Source organism: Camponotus floridanus, unplaced genomic scaffold (assembly GCF_003227725.1).
Source record: "Camponotus floridanus strain SB8 unplaced genomic scaffold, Cflo_v7.5 scaffold18, whole genome shotgun sequence".
NCBI lineage: Eukaryota > Metazoa > Arthropoda > Insecta > Hymenoptera > Formicidae > Camponotus > Camponotus floridanus.
In genome coordinates this window covers 3,069,844-3,087,025 of record NW_020229303.1, presented here as the reverse complement: position 1 = coordinate 3,087,025, position 17,182 = coordinate 3,069,844, and the positions used below count along the sequence as shown (strand labels likewise).

Genomic DNA, 17,182 nt, shown 5'->3' with positions numbered 1-17,182 from the left:
AAAAAAGTAGTGTCAAGAATTCGGAATCAGATATCTGCATGATTTGAAATTTATCACTTTACGATTGTCGTAAAAATTTAAATCTCAACCTATGACTAAAATAGATTATGAAATATATGCAATATATTATAACATGTATAACAAATTGTATGCTCAAGAGATTTTTGATTTCATAGAAAACAATGAACCATCTCTTCGTTATCTCATTCTCTTGTGTTCGTTTCTGGACTAGAATAACGTAACGATACTTTTTGCGCATAACAAGGGAGTGGAAATCTAAAACCATCTCTAAGCATTTTTTCTCTTGTACATCGTATAAACGAAGCGTGCATATGAGCAGAGGCTTAGATATACTGTGTATATGCCATCGATTGGCCGGAAGATTGCACGAGTGCTCCTCTCGACTAGAGAAAAAAAATACGCATTGATTGATTATTAAGCAAACACATCGACGATACGACGCGACCAATTTGTTGAATCGAAAGTCTTGTCATTGCGCGCAATGCAAATCGATTTTTTGTTGTTTCACAGTATCCATACAGCTATTTGTTGTTTCTCTCTTTCTCTCTCTTTCTCTCTACTTTTTTATATAGATATATAAGTTCGAGAGAGAATTCACAGAAAATAGCAAAAAACTAACGAAATGCAGGATCTCTGTAGGAATTAAAAATCTTGTAACATTATAAAACAAGAAAGTGATGGAAAAAAATACGCCAAATATTCATGAAACCAACAAATTTCAAGGACCCAACAGATATTTCCGTTGGGTAAAAAATTGCTCGTGGAATTACAACAATCTTCCAAAATCCAATAATTCAAAACTATCTTTTAATCTTTCGATAGATAGCTCGTGGATCTTTCAAAATTTCCTTTGAGGTAAACGTCGAGCTTGAAAATTCCTTCAAAAGACTAATGTAAACTTCAAAGATTTTTCTTCGCGAATTTGTGTACATTCTAAGGGCCTCCTTATAAAGATCATTGAAAGGTGAAAGATTAAGGTTGATTTGTTATTATCTGCACAAGATCGGATCTATTTAGAAATCTATCATAATCCACATTCGCACGCTCAATCGCGCTGTCCTAAATACTCATCCACGTAGTGCGCTGTAAGCGTATTATTAATTATTAAGTATATACCCACAAAATTGATACAGTATATGTATATGTACATTTATATAAATGTGTGTGTGTGTGTGTGTGTGCACACATAGAGAGATATATATATATATATTATATTATATATACATATATATAAAGTAACGAATATAAATACAAGATGCGGTGAATGTGTATAATTTTTCGGTTGTACAGATCTTGTGAATGCGCGCGTTATTTCCGAAATATTCTATTTTATATATAATTATATTACACATCGCGTCGTCGATAGCAGAGAGAGAGCGATAATCTTCCAATGCCGGCATTGTAATTTCGCGTAGAAAGTCAGGAAACGGCGTGCGATCAAAGAACGGTGTGTGCTCCGTGCAACGGGAAAGTACGCAAAAAGGTGAAAAAAAAGGTTGTGAAATTAAAAAAAAGAAAACGAGCGGCATCTCCTTGTCGGACTTTCGGCACGAAAAGATGCAGTTTATCCTTTATGACTCGCCCGCTCCAAAGGGAAATATAAGGTTGTGCAAACGATGATTAATGAACTGTATTGCGGAAGCTTTAATAAACACATACGTAAAAACGGAGATTTCATTTGGAGCTATGATTTCTCAATAGAATTATCTGTCCCATTTATTACTTTAATTAATTTATAGAGTATATATGTCTTTTTTTATATGAAAAGAATTTTTTTTTTCAGTTATTTATAGACTTAAAAAAAACAATTATTTAAAACAAAATCTGATGATTTAAAACAAGATCTTTGATCTATAATTTTTAGTCAACTGTAAAATAAAAGAAAATTTGTATAATAAATTACACTAATTAAAATAAGAACAAGAGTTACATTAGCATTTTTACGCATTTAACATTAAAAATATGATTGTCCAATTTATGTTTATTCTTATACTATTTCATGAGTTTCATTTATCTGAAATATGAAAATATCATCAATATTTATTTGAACTGAGAATCAGAATAGAGCTTTCGAACAGTTGAATAAATAAATTTAAGATAAAAAAATAACGTTTATAAACACTAGAATAAAATTAAGATACCATCATTATAATTAAATCATCTTTATTTTTTCTCGTACGTCGATTCAGTAAAATCTCTCAAACTCAATTTGTCTTATATATGTATATGAGAGTATAAAAGTAGTATATAAAGAAAAACGCTATATATGTGTATAATTTTTTTCTTTATATATTACTTTTTATCCATAGAACATTCTTAGAGAACGTATCATTCTGTGCAATTATTTACATATTCAGAGACACACATTCATTTTATATTCACGCACACATATATCGAGTAATCTAGGAAATCAAACAAGATTGTTCCCAGAGTTCTCCTCTAACAGTTTTCTTCCCTTTAACAGCAATAAGAAATTCGTAAACAGGAGTCATCGATTTAGAAAGAACAAAAAATGTCTCAAATAGATTTTAATTTTTTTTTAAATCGATATACGCTATTTTTTAAAAATACGATATAATTAAGACAGTTGATTCATCGGCAATTTCTTCATTTATATCTCTAAAAGCATTATTTACGAAATTATAAATTACGAGAGATCAACGAGAGGTTTTAACGTCAATGATTGACGAGTTTTTTCCTTCGAATATCTTCGCGCTCTGAAAAGGCCATGATATAAACAAAAACGAATAACGTCTCTTCAAAAACGTGTGTGAATTACCAAAATCGTTTTTTGAAATTTTTCACTTTAGTAAGATGTTATGGCTTTTTCGTTAAACAGTTAAATTTGTTGAAGAATTGATAAGTGATTCATTAAAAACGCGAGAGTAGACAAAATTTCGACACTTTCCTTTCCCCTGTATAATTATAATATATAATTGTATTATTAAAATATACTCAAATCGAAAAATCGTTACAAAATTTCTCTTTAGCATGCTTTAAATATTTTTCTGTCTTATTCAAACGTATATTTTATCTTGGGAACAACAAAGGAGCAGAAGAATCGTCTTTTGATTTTGTACGATTTCACACTTTTGTACAATTTCGATCTGAGTCACAACATTTGTGATCATCTTGTGATCACGTTTCAGGATTAATGTTCGCATTTCACTGGGAAATAAGTGCGCGTGCAGATGTAGTTAATTTCAAAAAAATTATTACGATAATTCTAGCAATGTAGGACTTACAAGATAAAGCACTCTAATTGCACGCAATATACGAGATCGCTCAATAGTACTCACTTTTTTTCATCGAATTTTTTTTACTGGAATTAATTAATTTTCCAAAAGCTTGTTAGTGACTCACAAAATATCACTTTAAAATATTTACTAAAAATAATGAAAATGTCGATGCAAAATTCGTAAATAAGTACAATTGCATCCCATTATTCACTTGGTCTCAGAATTTGTAAAGAAATACCAAAAATTTAGCTTGTTATAATTATTGTCGGTATAATATATAAAACTTGCACTTACTAGAGTCCGACAAATTGGGATGCAGAGTAGAAAAAATGCCATAATTGCACGTGCAATTATTGCTCAGCGCGAGACAGGTACAAGAAGGTTTATAATTGTCGTCGCAGGAGCAACGATCTCATTCTATTTTAACATCAGCCACCAGTAACGTGGCAAATATATATATGTATATATTTGTACATATACATACATATGTATGTATGTATATATATTTACATTTGTAACGAGATTTGTATTGTAAATAACGACAAACGAGATATATATATATATATATATATAATTTAGGATATATATATAATAATGATAATAAGAATAATAGATCTCGACATGTTTAATCGCAATACGAGCTACCTAAACGTGATAACTTTGACGATATTTTCGAAGAGACTCGAATCTGTTTCTAATGTGTTTTACAAGGATATAAAATAGAGGGAAACATACATGTGATATCAAAAGGCACAAATTGTTTGAAAAAGATTGCAATATTCGAATTCAAGTTTTAATAAATAGAATATACAAAACGTAAATAGTTAAATAATAAATCTTAATCCTGCTAAAGATAAAAGTATTATATGTATATAAATCTACTTGACATCTATAAATAAAAAAAACACATATAAGTGTGTATATATTGCAATAAGGATTCTCTTATCTTTAATGTAGATAAATTCAAGCTAGTAATTAAGTTAAGTAATTATTTTTTTTTATTCAAGCTCTAAGTTTAAAAAAATAATATAAATTATTTTATTATATTGATATATATAAATATAGACAGGAGCTTTTTTATATTATTAGAACTTCAATTAGAACTTCAATTCCTCTCACGAAATATAAATTCGAGTCTTCGAAATCTATCGTCTGTGATGTAAAACACAATCACTTCTCGTAGTAATCGCAAATATTTCTTGATCACGCTTTCTCCATTCAATATACACATTACACATACCAATATACATGACGCACGCACACACAAATATACATATAAATGTATAGAACATCTCAGAGAATATGATAACCAGTAGAAATCTATATCGTTAAACTAGAGGTGTGATTGTGATTTTAAAAAAATTTAAATTTCAAAAAACTTTTTTACTTTTTAACGTTAAATATTTTATATATATGATACATATATAATCCAAATTACAATATATACAAATAAGATTTCGAATTGATTATGAATTAATTAAAATAATCTATTTACACTCTTAAAGCTCGACTAGCTGCATCTCTTATTTCTCAATCTTAGATGCCGCTATATAATTCAATTGTACTAATAGATTTTTTCGGCAGAGAAATCGACTTCACATTTCTCCTTCAAGAGTGACCTATATTACTGATTCTCATATTTTCTATGATACTATATATATGCAAGGCATTCAGGAAGTTTTTCATAGTTTTTCAGTTAACAGTGATGTACATTTAAGTAATGATTCGTTAAAGTATTTTGTTTAAGGTATAATCGCCATGTATTTTTAGGTCAGTATTCTTTAAATTGCGTTCCACGAAAAATCTGGAAATATGTAACTAATGATTCTCTACATTGATTAGTACGTTAATTGCAACAAATATTTATTCTTTTATTATATCTACTTCACACTGTGTAATTCATCCAACAAAAGTAAGATTTAATTGTAAAAAGTTACATTGAAAATGTTTACACTACTCGTATTTTATATACAAGGTGTTCTATCCGCGTCTTAGATGTCCTTTCAACAGGTTTCTATAATTTATAATATATACATTTATTTGACGAAAATTAATTAATTTTTAATGTCTCTATTAACTATTTATAAATGTATCGATGTTGAAAAAAATTACCATTGTTTTTAACATTTTCGCATCTAATTGAAAGGATATCTTCAATATAATCGCAATGAAACACCTCTTTTGCTTCGCATTGTGTTTCTTCAAACGAAAATCTTCATAGAGACTCGAGGGACGACGAAAAAAAAGATTCTGTAGTCTTGGACGTCCCATAATTTGTAAATTTAAGAAGCTCTGGCTTTTTTTCACATCGATCACGATGCCAGCACGTTACGTGTCGTACGAGACAGAGGTGCACGTTAAGTTTTACAATTTTCCAGTAGATCGATTGTCTTCGAGACTAGAATCGATCGTCTATCTAAACATTTTCATAATTTTCCCTCTCTATTTTTATTGACTCTTTTTCCTCTATATCCTTTCTATTTTCTGTCCGCGGAATAAAAAAAAGATCGACACGAAACTAGCTAGCACATAAGACACATTATTAGACATCTATTATAATCAAAAATTAAGTTTACAACGCTCGCTTTTATATATATATGTATATATATAAAAGTACATGTATCCTTCCTCTACACTAAAGCGCCCTAATTCCATACATTCTGTCTCTGACGTGCTCTGATAATTCCAAGGATCTATGGAATAGATATTTGTAAAAACGAAGCTTTATCGAATTCAAAATCTGGTAACAAAGATCCGGAGATATTAAAATGCCACGTAAATGAGATAGAGAATCAAAGACACATCATAATAATGATAAGAATTTATGATAATCTGATCGCAAAAATGCATGTTATCAAGGTTCTCTTGTGCAGATGAACACATTAAGTATTTCCAGCAAAGATGATTGAAAAGGAGTCATTTTTATTCCCAAAAAATATCTGTCAAACTAAATCTTCTCGATTTATTAAAAAAATTGATGTATCTTTAAAAGTAAATTCTACAAGAAATTCTACCGAAAGATTTCGACAAATTAGAATTTAAAAAAACAGAAATTTTTGAATTCGAGAACACAAAAGATCCAACATCAAGATTCGATGATATCTCATGGAATCAAAAATTATATATATAGCTACGAAGGATGCGTAATGTTAAGTATCTACGGAATCGATGGTCCTTGGAGCCAAGCATGCGTCTGCTTCAAATATCTTCTGCAAAGAAAAATTTCAAACAGCATTCAAATTCGCCAGTTGGCGTAGCGTCGATATTTTGGCTCAAGCTGCTTCATCATTTCTTCGAGCTCGTCGATTTCGTCGTCATCATCGTACTCTATTGAGCCTGTCTTGTTCCCTTCATCACCATTATCTGCCTCTGCTCCATTTCCTTCCGTTTCATTACTTTGGACTGCAAAAACGTAACATTGTCATGAGAAAAAAAATTATACAAGAAAACTTTCAAAAAATATAATTAAGTCGAATAATAATAAATTCACTTGTGATTATTTATTATAAAAATTGCACTTTTAAACTTATAATAATACCTAATACTGAAATTTATGCAATATGATGAAAACATGTAGCGACAAAAGATACATCAAGAAAAACAACATGAAATGACATAAAGGCTTTAAAAGACTTGTTCTCTTTTTGTCTTCATGTTTTGTTGTTAATAAAGCAGAAACATTACTATTGTCAAAGAATAAGGATCAATTCAATAGGGAAATGAACGAAGAAATCATAAAGTAAAAAACTACGTTAAAAACTAAAAGGAAATACAAATATAAGGAAATCTCGTAAGGTTTCCGCAGATTTCGGTATCACCATCCAAATAACAACAAAGAGATCACATCTCTCGTCGTTTCACCCTTTATTCAAGTTGCGCAAATGTTTAATTGCCAAGTATTTAAAATTCTTTTAATTTTTTTTAAATATATCCTTAAATATATCCAGCAAAAGCACCAGTGCAAAAGCTGACGCCGATTGCAAAAGTGAGTAAGCGGAAAATCAAGAAGAATCGAAGCAGTGGGGAAAGAAACATCCTCTTCCACACATTAACTCTTAGAATGCACAACCTATCCCAATAGGACGTAGGAGTTTTTAAATTTAATTATTTATTATTTGACATTTTTATTTTCGCAATTTCTCGTTCTTTGAAGGCAAAATCCAAGCTTTACTTATTCTTATCAGTTTACCAAAATATCGCACACATCTTCTCCTCTTAAGATTATATTGTAAGTCGACGACCAGACTTGTTTCCGAGATTTAAGGTTTTAATCGCGCGCGTAACGCATTCTAAGATTTCTGCAGGAAGTTCCGCAGAAGAAGCCCAGAGGAGAAGGTGCCCTAGAAGTACACACTCACCTGGTGCCGTGCACGGTCGCGGGGGAGTGCGCGATCATCGGCGCTGTTGGTCGAGCGACGCCTTCATCGGCAACGGGTCGCATGGTATTGACGACCGTGCACTTGACGCCGCTGAGGTACGAGTCGCCATCGCCATCGCCACTCGTGCTATCGACTAGTCGCGTCTCCCTCGCGAGGAAATCCGAGGCAAACTCCCCAAATTCCTCCTCGTCGTCGTTATCGTCACGCGTGGGCCTCTTCGGTGTCGCGACCATCTCCAACGTGTTGATTCCGGTAGCGGATTCCATTCTGATGCATATCGACGAACACTCCGACTCGATCCCCGAGTCCACGCTCTCTTGGAGGCTACTGCGCGGCGGTGGCGGCGGTGGCGGCGGTATCGGCGGCAACTCCGTTATTCCGACGACGGTATCGTCGATTGTCAATGCGGTCTCCTCGATTCCGGAATCCTGACTGTTCCTGTGCACGCTCCCGGGATTCTCGATCAGAAGCGTGCCGCTCGTCGACACGTTGGTCCTCGAAGCGGGAAGCTCATAGTACGATTCCGCCAGTTTATTCAGTGAGCTTCTAGGCGCGATGCCTTGAGGTGACAGCTCGTCCTCTATAGATGTACCGTCTGTGGAGACGTCGGTCATGCAAAAGATAAGCTCCTCTGCATCAGACTTGTCCAAACTTATTACGGATATCTCGTGCGACGATGGGGTGACGAGAATCATCGGATCGACCGTCTGTTTACCCTGTTCGTCCCCCGAATGACACGTGGTCTCGGCAGCGTCTTCAAGAATAGTTCGATGTTTGTTGATATTATTTGGCATCAACAACCGTCGTTCTGGCGCCTCTTGGCTCCCATGTGGACTCGTCGTTTCCGATTCTCCGTGTGGATCTATCTTAATATTTACACTTGTACTTGTTGCACGATCAACGGAATCGCGGTAAGCATTATCGTGGAGATCTTCCTTCTCTTCTCTTTTCCTCGTAAAATCGCACCGACGATCTCGGTGCGTGTTATTGGTAACTTCCTCGTTTAAGTAAACGCTCGCGCCTGTAAACAACGACGTCGATGATGTCGATAGCCCGCTGTTTTCCGACGCAGGCCTAATCACGTCGACATCATCGTCCGTCGTGATCGACGCGATACTTACGCTATCTACGGCTTTCTTACTATCATACGCTACGTTAGAAATCGGAAAAAACCTACTATCACTAGTCTGATTAATACTGTCCGTAATTGTATCACATGTCCTTATTATCGCGGCATTCGTTTCTTCAACCGCGTCGTCACGTTGTAAACACCTCGCGTCATTATTCCCTAAAATCTCCAAATTATCGTGTTTTAAGCACTCGGCATCATCATCACGTTCCGTACATTTTGGTGAATCCTGCGGTGCATCGTCACGCTCTTCCTCGCTGATAAAATCCTCGAAACGTTTCGTATCGTTACATTCTATACATATGTCGGCAATGTTACTTAATCCTAGAGTAGAATATTCGACTATATCCGTTAAACTTACATTTATATACGCAGTAGATTCACTTGCCGGAAACGACGACAAGACCACTGCTGCACTTGTTGCGACGTGACCGTCGTCTAATACTAAATTATTAGCGAAATCATCCTTTGATTGCACACTTTCAGGTAACAGTCGATCACTAATCCTGTCAGATTCTGTCCCTCTTAAGTCATCCGCGTTACATACATCCTTCTCCTCGTTAACATTGCGTGTGCCATCTCGGATACTCACGGAATCTTTCCCGTCATTTCTCGCAATGTCATTTCGCAGCCTTTCATCTTCTGGATCGTTGTTCGCAACCTCATCTCTCCTCTGTATATTCATCTCTCCGCTGCCTTTAACATTTTCACCAGTGTTCCTGATAATTTCCTGTCCCTTCTTCTGATCCTCTAAATTTCTTTCATCGATTTCTATAGTTCGATTTTTCATGCGATCAAATAATTTATTCTCATCATTAATCAAAATTTGACTCTTTTCTTGACTGATAGAATCTTTTTCATCGCTCCTGCTGATCTGATTGAATAATTTTTGCTCATCGTTTTCAACTTGACTTTTTTCTTGACCAAGCAAATTCTCGTTCCTTTCAATAAACTGATTCTGTTTATCTAAGTTTTTCTCATCATTCTTTATGCTCTGATTCTGTTTTTGATGAAATAAATCATTTTCGTCACTCTTAATCACTTGATGCTGCTCAATCAGATTGCCATAGTTTCTTATAAGTTGATTAGTCTCTCGATCAGATAAATTTCTCTCGTTGTCGTCTCTTGCAACTTCGGTTTCTATCAATTCTTCTAAATTCTTCTCCTTGATATCCTCCCTCGCATCCTGAGTTTTCGTTTGACCGAAGAACTTGGTGCCGTGCTCGACGAGACTTGCCTGTGGCTCGAATTTGAAAGATGCAAATATGCCAGTTAAATTCTGCAGTTGCGATATATTCAGTCCCATCGATTTGTTCTTCAACGGAGATCCATGCTCCGAAGACCATGAACCATCGATTTTGGTTCGACCTTCTTTCAGGTACTGCTGCAATTTGTCGCCCAATGCCATCACACCGCTCACATTTTCCTGCAGGGAGCTTTTTGTGTCCATGACACTGGTGGTACTTGAGGAGTCAGAAAAAAACTGGCCGGGATGTTGGAACAATGACAAGAGCTTCTCTAGACTGGATTTGTGCTTCTGCACTGATGTGCTCGGTTGTTCCCGTGAATGCGACTCCGTCGTGCGAATCGAAGACGTTCCCGTCCAAATGGAATTCGCGGAAGATCTCGATATACAAGTGGATAACTCTTCCGTTGTTCGGTTCAATTCCGAAATGTTATCCAAAGATAATTTTATTGCATTCGCATTTTCTTTATCCTCGACTATACTAGTCGAAATTGTATCTTCGTTTGGATATGCAGGTACTTGGAGTTCCTTTGTACTCGTATACACAATGTTGCGATTTATAATCGCCTCGTTGTCGGCTATTGCAGCGTTCTCGAGATCCATTGTCATAACGTTGCTTCGATTGTTTTCGTTTTCGTTGGAATAATCCATCTCGTTTTTTTCAGATTGCAATGTCCCGATTATATCATTCTGGTCTTCTAGCCGTTCTTCTTCTTTAATCTCAGTCATCTTGTCATATTTACCCTTGGGCGTCGCTGTAACAATCTCGCCTACCTCGAGTCGTACTTTAACTTGCTGTTCACTTGATGAAGTCTTCGTTTCTTCATTGCAACGATCTTCGTTCTTGGCAATGTCTTCGCTCGAGGAGGATGTTTCTCTCGCTAACGGGACTACGTGAAGCATATCAGACGCAGACGCGGCTGTTTTACTGCTGGCGCTTGTCTTGTCGATTACGTTGTCGGAATCGTTCGAGTCGGCCGCATCGATTTTAACGTTGAAACCGATCGTGACCGAGCTGCCGCTAGTGGAAGCGATAACAGATTTAGGCGGCGAGCGACCGGCACCCGCCGACTCGACGACCGACACACGGAACCGCGACGGGCCGCCACTCGATGCACCGGAGAAGAAATTCGGAGAGGAGCCGAGGGATGGCGGAGTGACGGGTGAAGTGGATGCCGAGGAGTCGGTAGAGCGTAGCGATGCTTCCGGCACTCGGCATACGACGAAACGATTCCGAGACGGACTGGGGATCGGACTAGCTACAGGTGAGGGAATCGGACTGGGAGCCGGGGATCGCAGACGGCCACCGCTGGTGCGTTTTGCCGGCTCCAGCGTAGTGCGTGTCGCCGGCTCGTTAGCAGCCAACGATGTCGTTGATCGACCGGACGACGGACTTGGCAGTGTCTGACAAGTGAGCGAGATCTTACGGGAGCTCGCGTTCAGGCTCGGGTACTGCGGACTTTCGGCATCCTCGGTGGATTCTTCCAGCAGACGGCGCTCTTCGTTTTGGCCGCAGCGACTGCGAATCTCCACAATCAGTTCCACGTACTCATTCAAGGGACCATCCTTCGTTTAGAAATGTTAAGGAGAAAGAGATTGATTAAACGAACGTAAAAAGGATTGTAGAACACGTATATAAATATCATATGAAACTCACTATTCTTATCCGAGGTCTGTCGTCCAAATCGATCTGCGTTACGGTCTTGTTTGTCTTCATTACGTTCACAAGAGCATGCATCCCACGCAATTTTATGTTATTATCTCGCAAATCTATTCTCTGCACAAGTAAAAGAGAGCATAGTAGAATATCAGCATAGTAGAGTTTAATCAGATTGATTGTATAATCAGAGAGCCTACTTGCAAAACTTGATTCATCTCCATGATCTCGGCTAACGTGATTATCCCCTCGCACGTGAGTTCTGTCGATTGCATGCCCAATTGCAGGAGAACACGATTCTGCTTCAGTGATTCCTTAACGATTCTTAGTGCCTCGTCCGTCAGCATATTTTGACCGATATTCAGAGTCTCCAATGTTTTCGATAATGCCTGAACATAATTATTGCGGGCGTAATAGGGCAGCAAACGCGTTAAGCTACAGCATACAAACAGCATACTTTTATTGCTTCATTTATTTCTCTTTCTTGATAATTTCAAATAATTTTAAATCCCTCTTCGATTTTCACGCGCTATACTTAAATGTTGTATTATTATTTGAATTTTCTATTATTTTCAGCATTTTTCTATTTTAACATATGTATTAATAATGACACAACATATACATACAAATAAATATACAAAAAATAATTGATGCAATAAAATATAACAGTAAAAATTAAAATAATTAAATTCATATTAAATATTATCTCGCAAGAAGATATCGTGCACATTGAGTTATAAACAATTTATATGTTTATATTACAAAAAAACAAACAAAATTATCGTGACCATTGTCGTCAACATTATGATCGAATAAAGATGATATGAAAAGACACAAGATATTCGTATAATACATACAATTTATATATAGTATAGTACATACTATAATCCTCGAGATATAAGGTGACGAGTTCTTGGTTAAACGATTGTTCCATAATATCAGGATACTGAGTCCCTTGCCGGTCTTATCTTCGTTCACTTGATTGATCAGACCCTCCAAAATGTCTCGTACCCCATCATCCTGGACGTTATTATTACTAAAGAAAAAAACATTTCCAAAAGAAAGAGAATCTGTACTAAAAACATCGTTACTCGCTTAAGCATAATGCCCCCCTCCTCCCCTCTCAGATATAAAGCAAACATCTACAATCTACACACAAAAATATTTTACTACGTACGATTTCTATTGATTTTCTCGATAAATTTAAAAATTAATTTGTAGAGAAAAATGATATAAGATGAGGCCAAAAAAATATATAAAAAAGGATACACACACACACACATTATATATATACACGTACATACACACACATTCTCACATTTATCTTTCTAAAGAAAGCTATGGAAGATAAATGATTGTTTTTTATTATTGAGCAATTAATCATACCTAATATCGAGCAATTGCAAATGATTGTTCATCCTTAAGAGAGATCCAAGCTGTATAGCATCATATAAATCAAGCCCGTTATCGGCTAAATATAATTCCCGTATACCGCTATTCATTTTTAGGGCTGTAACTGTTACAAAACACACAATCATAATTTATATAAATCATTACAAAGAACTTTCTGATATTTTATTAATTACGGTAACATAATGTTTCGATAAGTTTCATTTTTTCTTTTTTTTTTATTCTCGAAAATTATTAATGTCAACAAATATCGAGATTAATGTGATAAATTTCAATAATATATTTATTAGACGCGATATAATATCTCAATGAAAAATATTGTTATACAATTAAATACCAAGTATGACGATTGCTCTGCCCGACAATCCACAGTTTTCCAATTTGAGAACATGTAGATGACCAACTAATCGTAATGCACGACTCAAAATGTTCATATTTTGCTCGTTAAACTGTATATCTCTTGCTTCAAGCTGCTCTAAACATTGAGTCTAAAAAATTAGAACAGTATTGATTACTCTTTTAATATTTTGCTTTAAATATAACAGTGTATACATATATATATATGTAGTGACACTATCTACTATACAGTGCAGTAATGAATTGAAATGTAGCCAAGTTAAAAATAAAGATAAAATTTGTAAACTAATTTTGACATATAGGATCGTATATAAAAATTCTCATTTAACAAATTGATTGTATGTGTACCTTTTTAATCATATGGGAGCACGCTTGCCAGCCACGCGCTCCAATTTCCGGATTAAATGAGATATTTAAGTGTTTTGCAGACTCGTAATATTCAAGCATATCAAATAATATCACGGAACTCTATAATAAAAATTGTTTATATTAATATAGATTATATATGCATATATAAAAATATACTCAATGATACAAAGAATGTATGTATTTTTATAAAATTACCTCATCGTTCAGAGATGCTCCTTCTAGATTAATCTTATTAAATTGTACTCTCTTCAGTATCTCCTCCAATGGCTCAGAATGATCCTGATCCAAGATTTCCCCTTTCAAATTCAGTTGCTCGCACCGATCTTGAGATACATCCAGGTTCTATGTAACAAACATGAAGAAACATGTGTGCATAAAAATGAATGAGAACTTTTCTTCTTGCAAAGCTGACTCAACGTCGAAATTCGAATAAAATTTGCAAAAATGCATTCCTCAAAGCAGCAGAGCTATGTCCGTGCACTACAGAAGGCACTGATAATCTATCTGGTGAAAAAGTCTTCCTAGATTGCTAGAGAATGCCAGAACAAATAGCATGTACAAAATGCCATGATGAAAGAAAAGTAAAAGAGATAAACTTCACGTTTTTATTTCAGCCAGTTTAGCATTTTTGGTTCAAGTAAACAAGCTCGATACACACTTCCATGTAATAGAACCGGTCCTTTTGAGAGATTATTTTGTTGCAACATGCTCACACCTGAATTTAATATCAGTTGTGATTTACGCCAGAGAAGAAATAGCATGATATAATGAAATTGTATATAATTGTAATGTAAAAAAGTGAATGCATTTACCTCGAGCTGAACTAAAACGTTTGGCAAGGGTTTGGTGTTGTGACGTATGCAGGACTCCTTGTATGAGAAGATTAAGTCCTCGCGATTCACATTTTCAGCTGGGAACAATTAATACTTTTTATTGCTTGATATATCAAAAGTATCACAGATATTATAACATGGGCATGCCAATATTGAAAAATATTTTTTATTTAGAATATACAAAAAAACATTTTTGTTAAATTTATTATATTTATAGGAATAACAGAAAACACTCAGGAATTTTTAAAATATCTATAATTGCTCAATTATGTAAATTCTTCAGATTTTTTAGAAAGAATGAAGTACATTTCATGTATATAATAAAGTAAATATAATATACATAAAAGAGACGGAGAAAATGTGTATAAAATTAAAGAGAAGTAAGTAATGTAGAAGTATAATAAATAATACAATGTATGGCATATAATTATTTATTTATTTATTTGATATTTTATCATACACACATTAATTATAATAAGAAAAAAGAATGATTGTTACAGTTTTAATCTATATTATTGTACTAGATAGACTTTAACATTGCGTCAAACTTATAATTAGTACAAGATTCACATTGCGAAATCCTTCACTTGAGACAGCGTCTATAAAAAAACCTAATAGCATAGTAACGATGTACAACTGCATTAAATAATCGAATAAAAAAACTGTGCAAATGATCCAATTGCTTTAGAATATTGTAAAAATATTTCCACAAACAAGCAATTATTATCCTGGTCATGTAATGAGAATTAAGGTTATTTACTTAAGAATATTAAGGTTATTTACTTAAAAATATTAAGGTTATTTACTTGATACAAGAATTATGCGCAGTTAAACAAATTTATTATTAATATTTCTTCAATACGCTTGTACATTTTATTGTACCATAGACATCTTTTAATATGGTCCATAAGTGTCTTGTTAAACCTTGAAAAAAATTTACAATCTTGATCTCAACAAATAATTAATTTATATAAAATTTTACAGCAAGTTACAGCAACGCTATATTTTAAATAATATTGGATAATTGTTTTTTACTTGAAATCCTGAGAGCACAAATATATATACCAAAATATCCTGCAACATTATAACAGCATATGATTAATTACCTATATATATATATATATATTTGTACCGAGTCAGAGACCCTGCAATACATACTGATTTGATTAAAGTAATTTACAAATCACGAACAAAATTTAAATCATGCTTCTCTGAGTACTATATAAAGCACCAAACGTTCTTTATACTATAAATTCTTTAGAACAAAAACTGCTCACATTGATTTTGTCAGCACTAATCCTGATTAATTACATTACCTTCCTCTGAGTCTATATAAAAAGGTCAACAACAGGTTGCTAACCATAGAGAGCTACTCAACTTAAATCGTCGATGCTAGATATCATGAAATCTAAGAGTTAAGTCTAAGTAACACAAGATGCGATGCATTTCGAGGTACACTCCAAGGAGATACGGTCGATAACGCTAAATCTGATAAAGAGCCCAGGTAAAGGATCAAGGATATATATGTCGCGGAAGGACGACAATACTCACCGTGCCGCCAAGGATTGGCGGGCTCCAGGTAGCCCGTCACCAGATGATTGTCGCTCGCGGGGAAGCTGACTCGTAACGGGACAGCATCGGGCGGCCGCATCGGCCATTTGTTGGTCCAGGCCAGGGCGCTCCGCAGCTGACGGCCGTCGATCCACATGTACGGCGACGGCGGAGGGCCACCGGTGCCGAAACGCGGCCTCCTGCCAGTGTACGTCGACGGTGGCGGCGGCGGCAAAGGTGGCGGCGGTGGCGAGGGCGTCGCCGTCCCGGTCGTCCGCTGAGCATCGCCCTCGCGCGCCGAGGTAGCCTGGAGCGAATCCCCGCGGGTTCGCGTAACCGAGTCCGCTCCCTCGCTCATGCTTCCGGAGCTGCCTCTGACATATCTCGTCGTCGCACTCGTGTCAGAAACGCGGCTCGCGCACGAACACGTACACACTCCCGCACCCGCACCCGCGCGCGCGCGCGCACTCACGCCACGGAATCGCGGTGCTCCGCATACACTCGACACGCGCACGCACGTCGCGACAGCTTGCCGTCCGCCCGGGCACTCTACGCGGGACGCTCGTCACGACGTACATGTACATACGTCAACGCGCCTCGGCGATGTTACATGATCGCTGCGCGCATTACCGCGCCCGCCATCTTTGTTGCCATCGGTCATCGAAGTCGCGATGTAACGAGCGAGCGCAACGTCGCGCGTGATCACGGCCGGCCAATCGGACGTCGTTCCCGGTACTGTGGAACCAATAGTAATGTTCCTATGTTATATCGAGGCATGCCTCCTGATTGGTCCGAGCGCTCTCGGCGGCTGATTCGACGGGACTGTTGCGTCGTATTCTTGTAAAATTCGACGTTGATTTGCTGGCGCTGAAAGTAGGAGCCAATGGCCGCATTCAGCGGACTCAACAGTTGGGCAACATTCCTAGATTTTCCGATGTAACTCGACGCTGATTGGTCGGACCTGAAAGTGGAGACCAATCATATTCGATTG

The 17,182-nt window shown here is 36.1% G+C and overlaps 1 protein-coding gene across 1 annotated transcript; it reads right to left on the bottom strand.

Moving 5' to 3' along the window:
* Positions 1-6,493: 6,493 nt before the first annotated feature.
* LOC105250932 lies at positions 6,494-16,849 on the bottom strand. Its single transcript, XM_011257328.3, has 11 exons — positions 16,192-16,849; positions 14,620-14,717; positions 14,003-14,149; positions 13,787-13,906; positions 13,419-13,569; positions 13,058-13,187; positions 12,554-12,707; positions 11,872-12,060; positions 11,672-11,791; positions 7,619-11,580; positions 6,494-6,662 (listed from the first exon to the last, which is right to left on the bottom strand). The coding sequence occupies exons 1-11, from the start codon at positions 16,547-16,549 to the stop codon at positions 6,653-6,655; spliced, it is 5,439 nt and encodes a 1,812-aa protein (XP_011255630.1). The 5' UTR covers positions 16,550-16,849; the 3' UTR covers positions 6,494-6,652.
* Between the last annotated feature and the right edge of the window lie 333 nt (positions 16,850-17,182).

What these genes read in the sequence shown, in the direction of transcription:
- LOC105250932 (XM_011257328.3), bottom strand. Translation starts at nt 16,549, where the DNA reads ATGAGCGAGGGAGCGGACTCGGTTACGCGAACCCGCGGGGATTCGCTC. An exon ending in ACGTTTTAGTTCAGCTCGAG is followed by an intron (nt 14,150 to 14,619) that starts GTAAATGCATTC and finishes TTTGTTACATAG; the next exon opens with AACCTGGATGTATCTCAAGA. An exon ending in TTGCAATTGCTCGATATTAG is followed by an intron (nt 12,708 to 13,057) that starts GTATGATTAATT and finishes TTTTTTCTTTAG; the next exon opens with TAATAATAACGTCCAGGATG.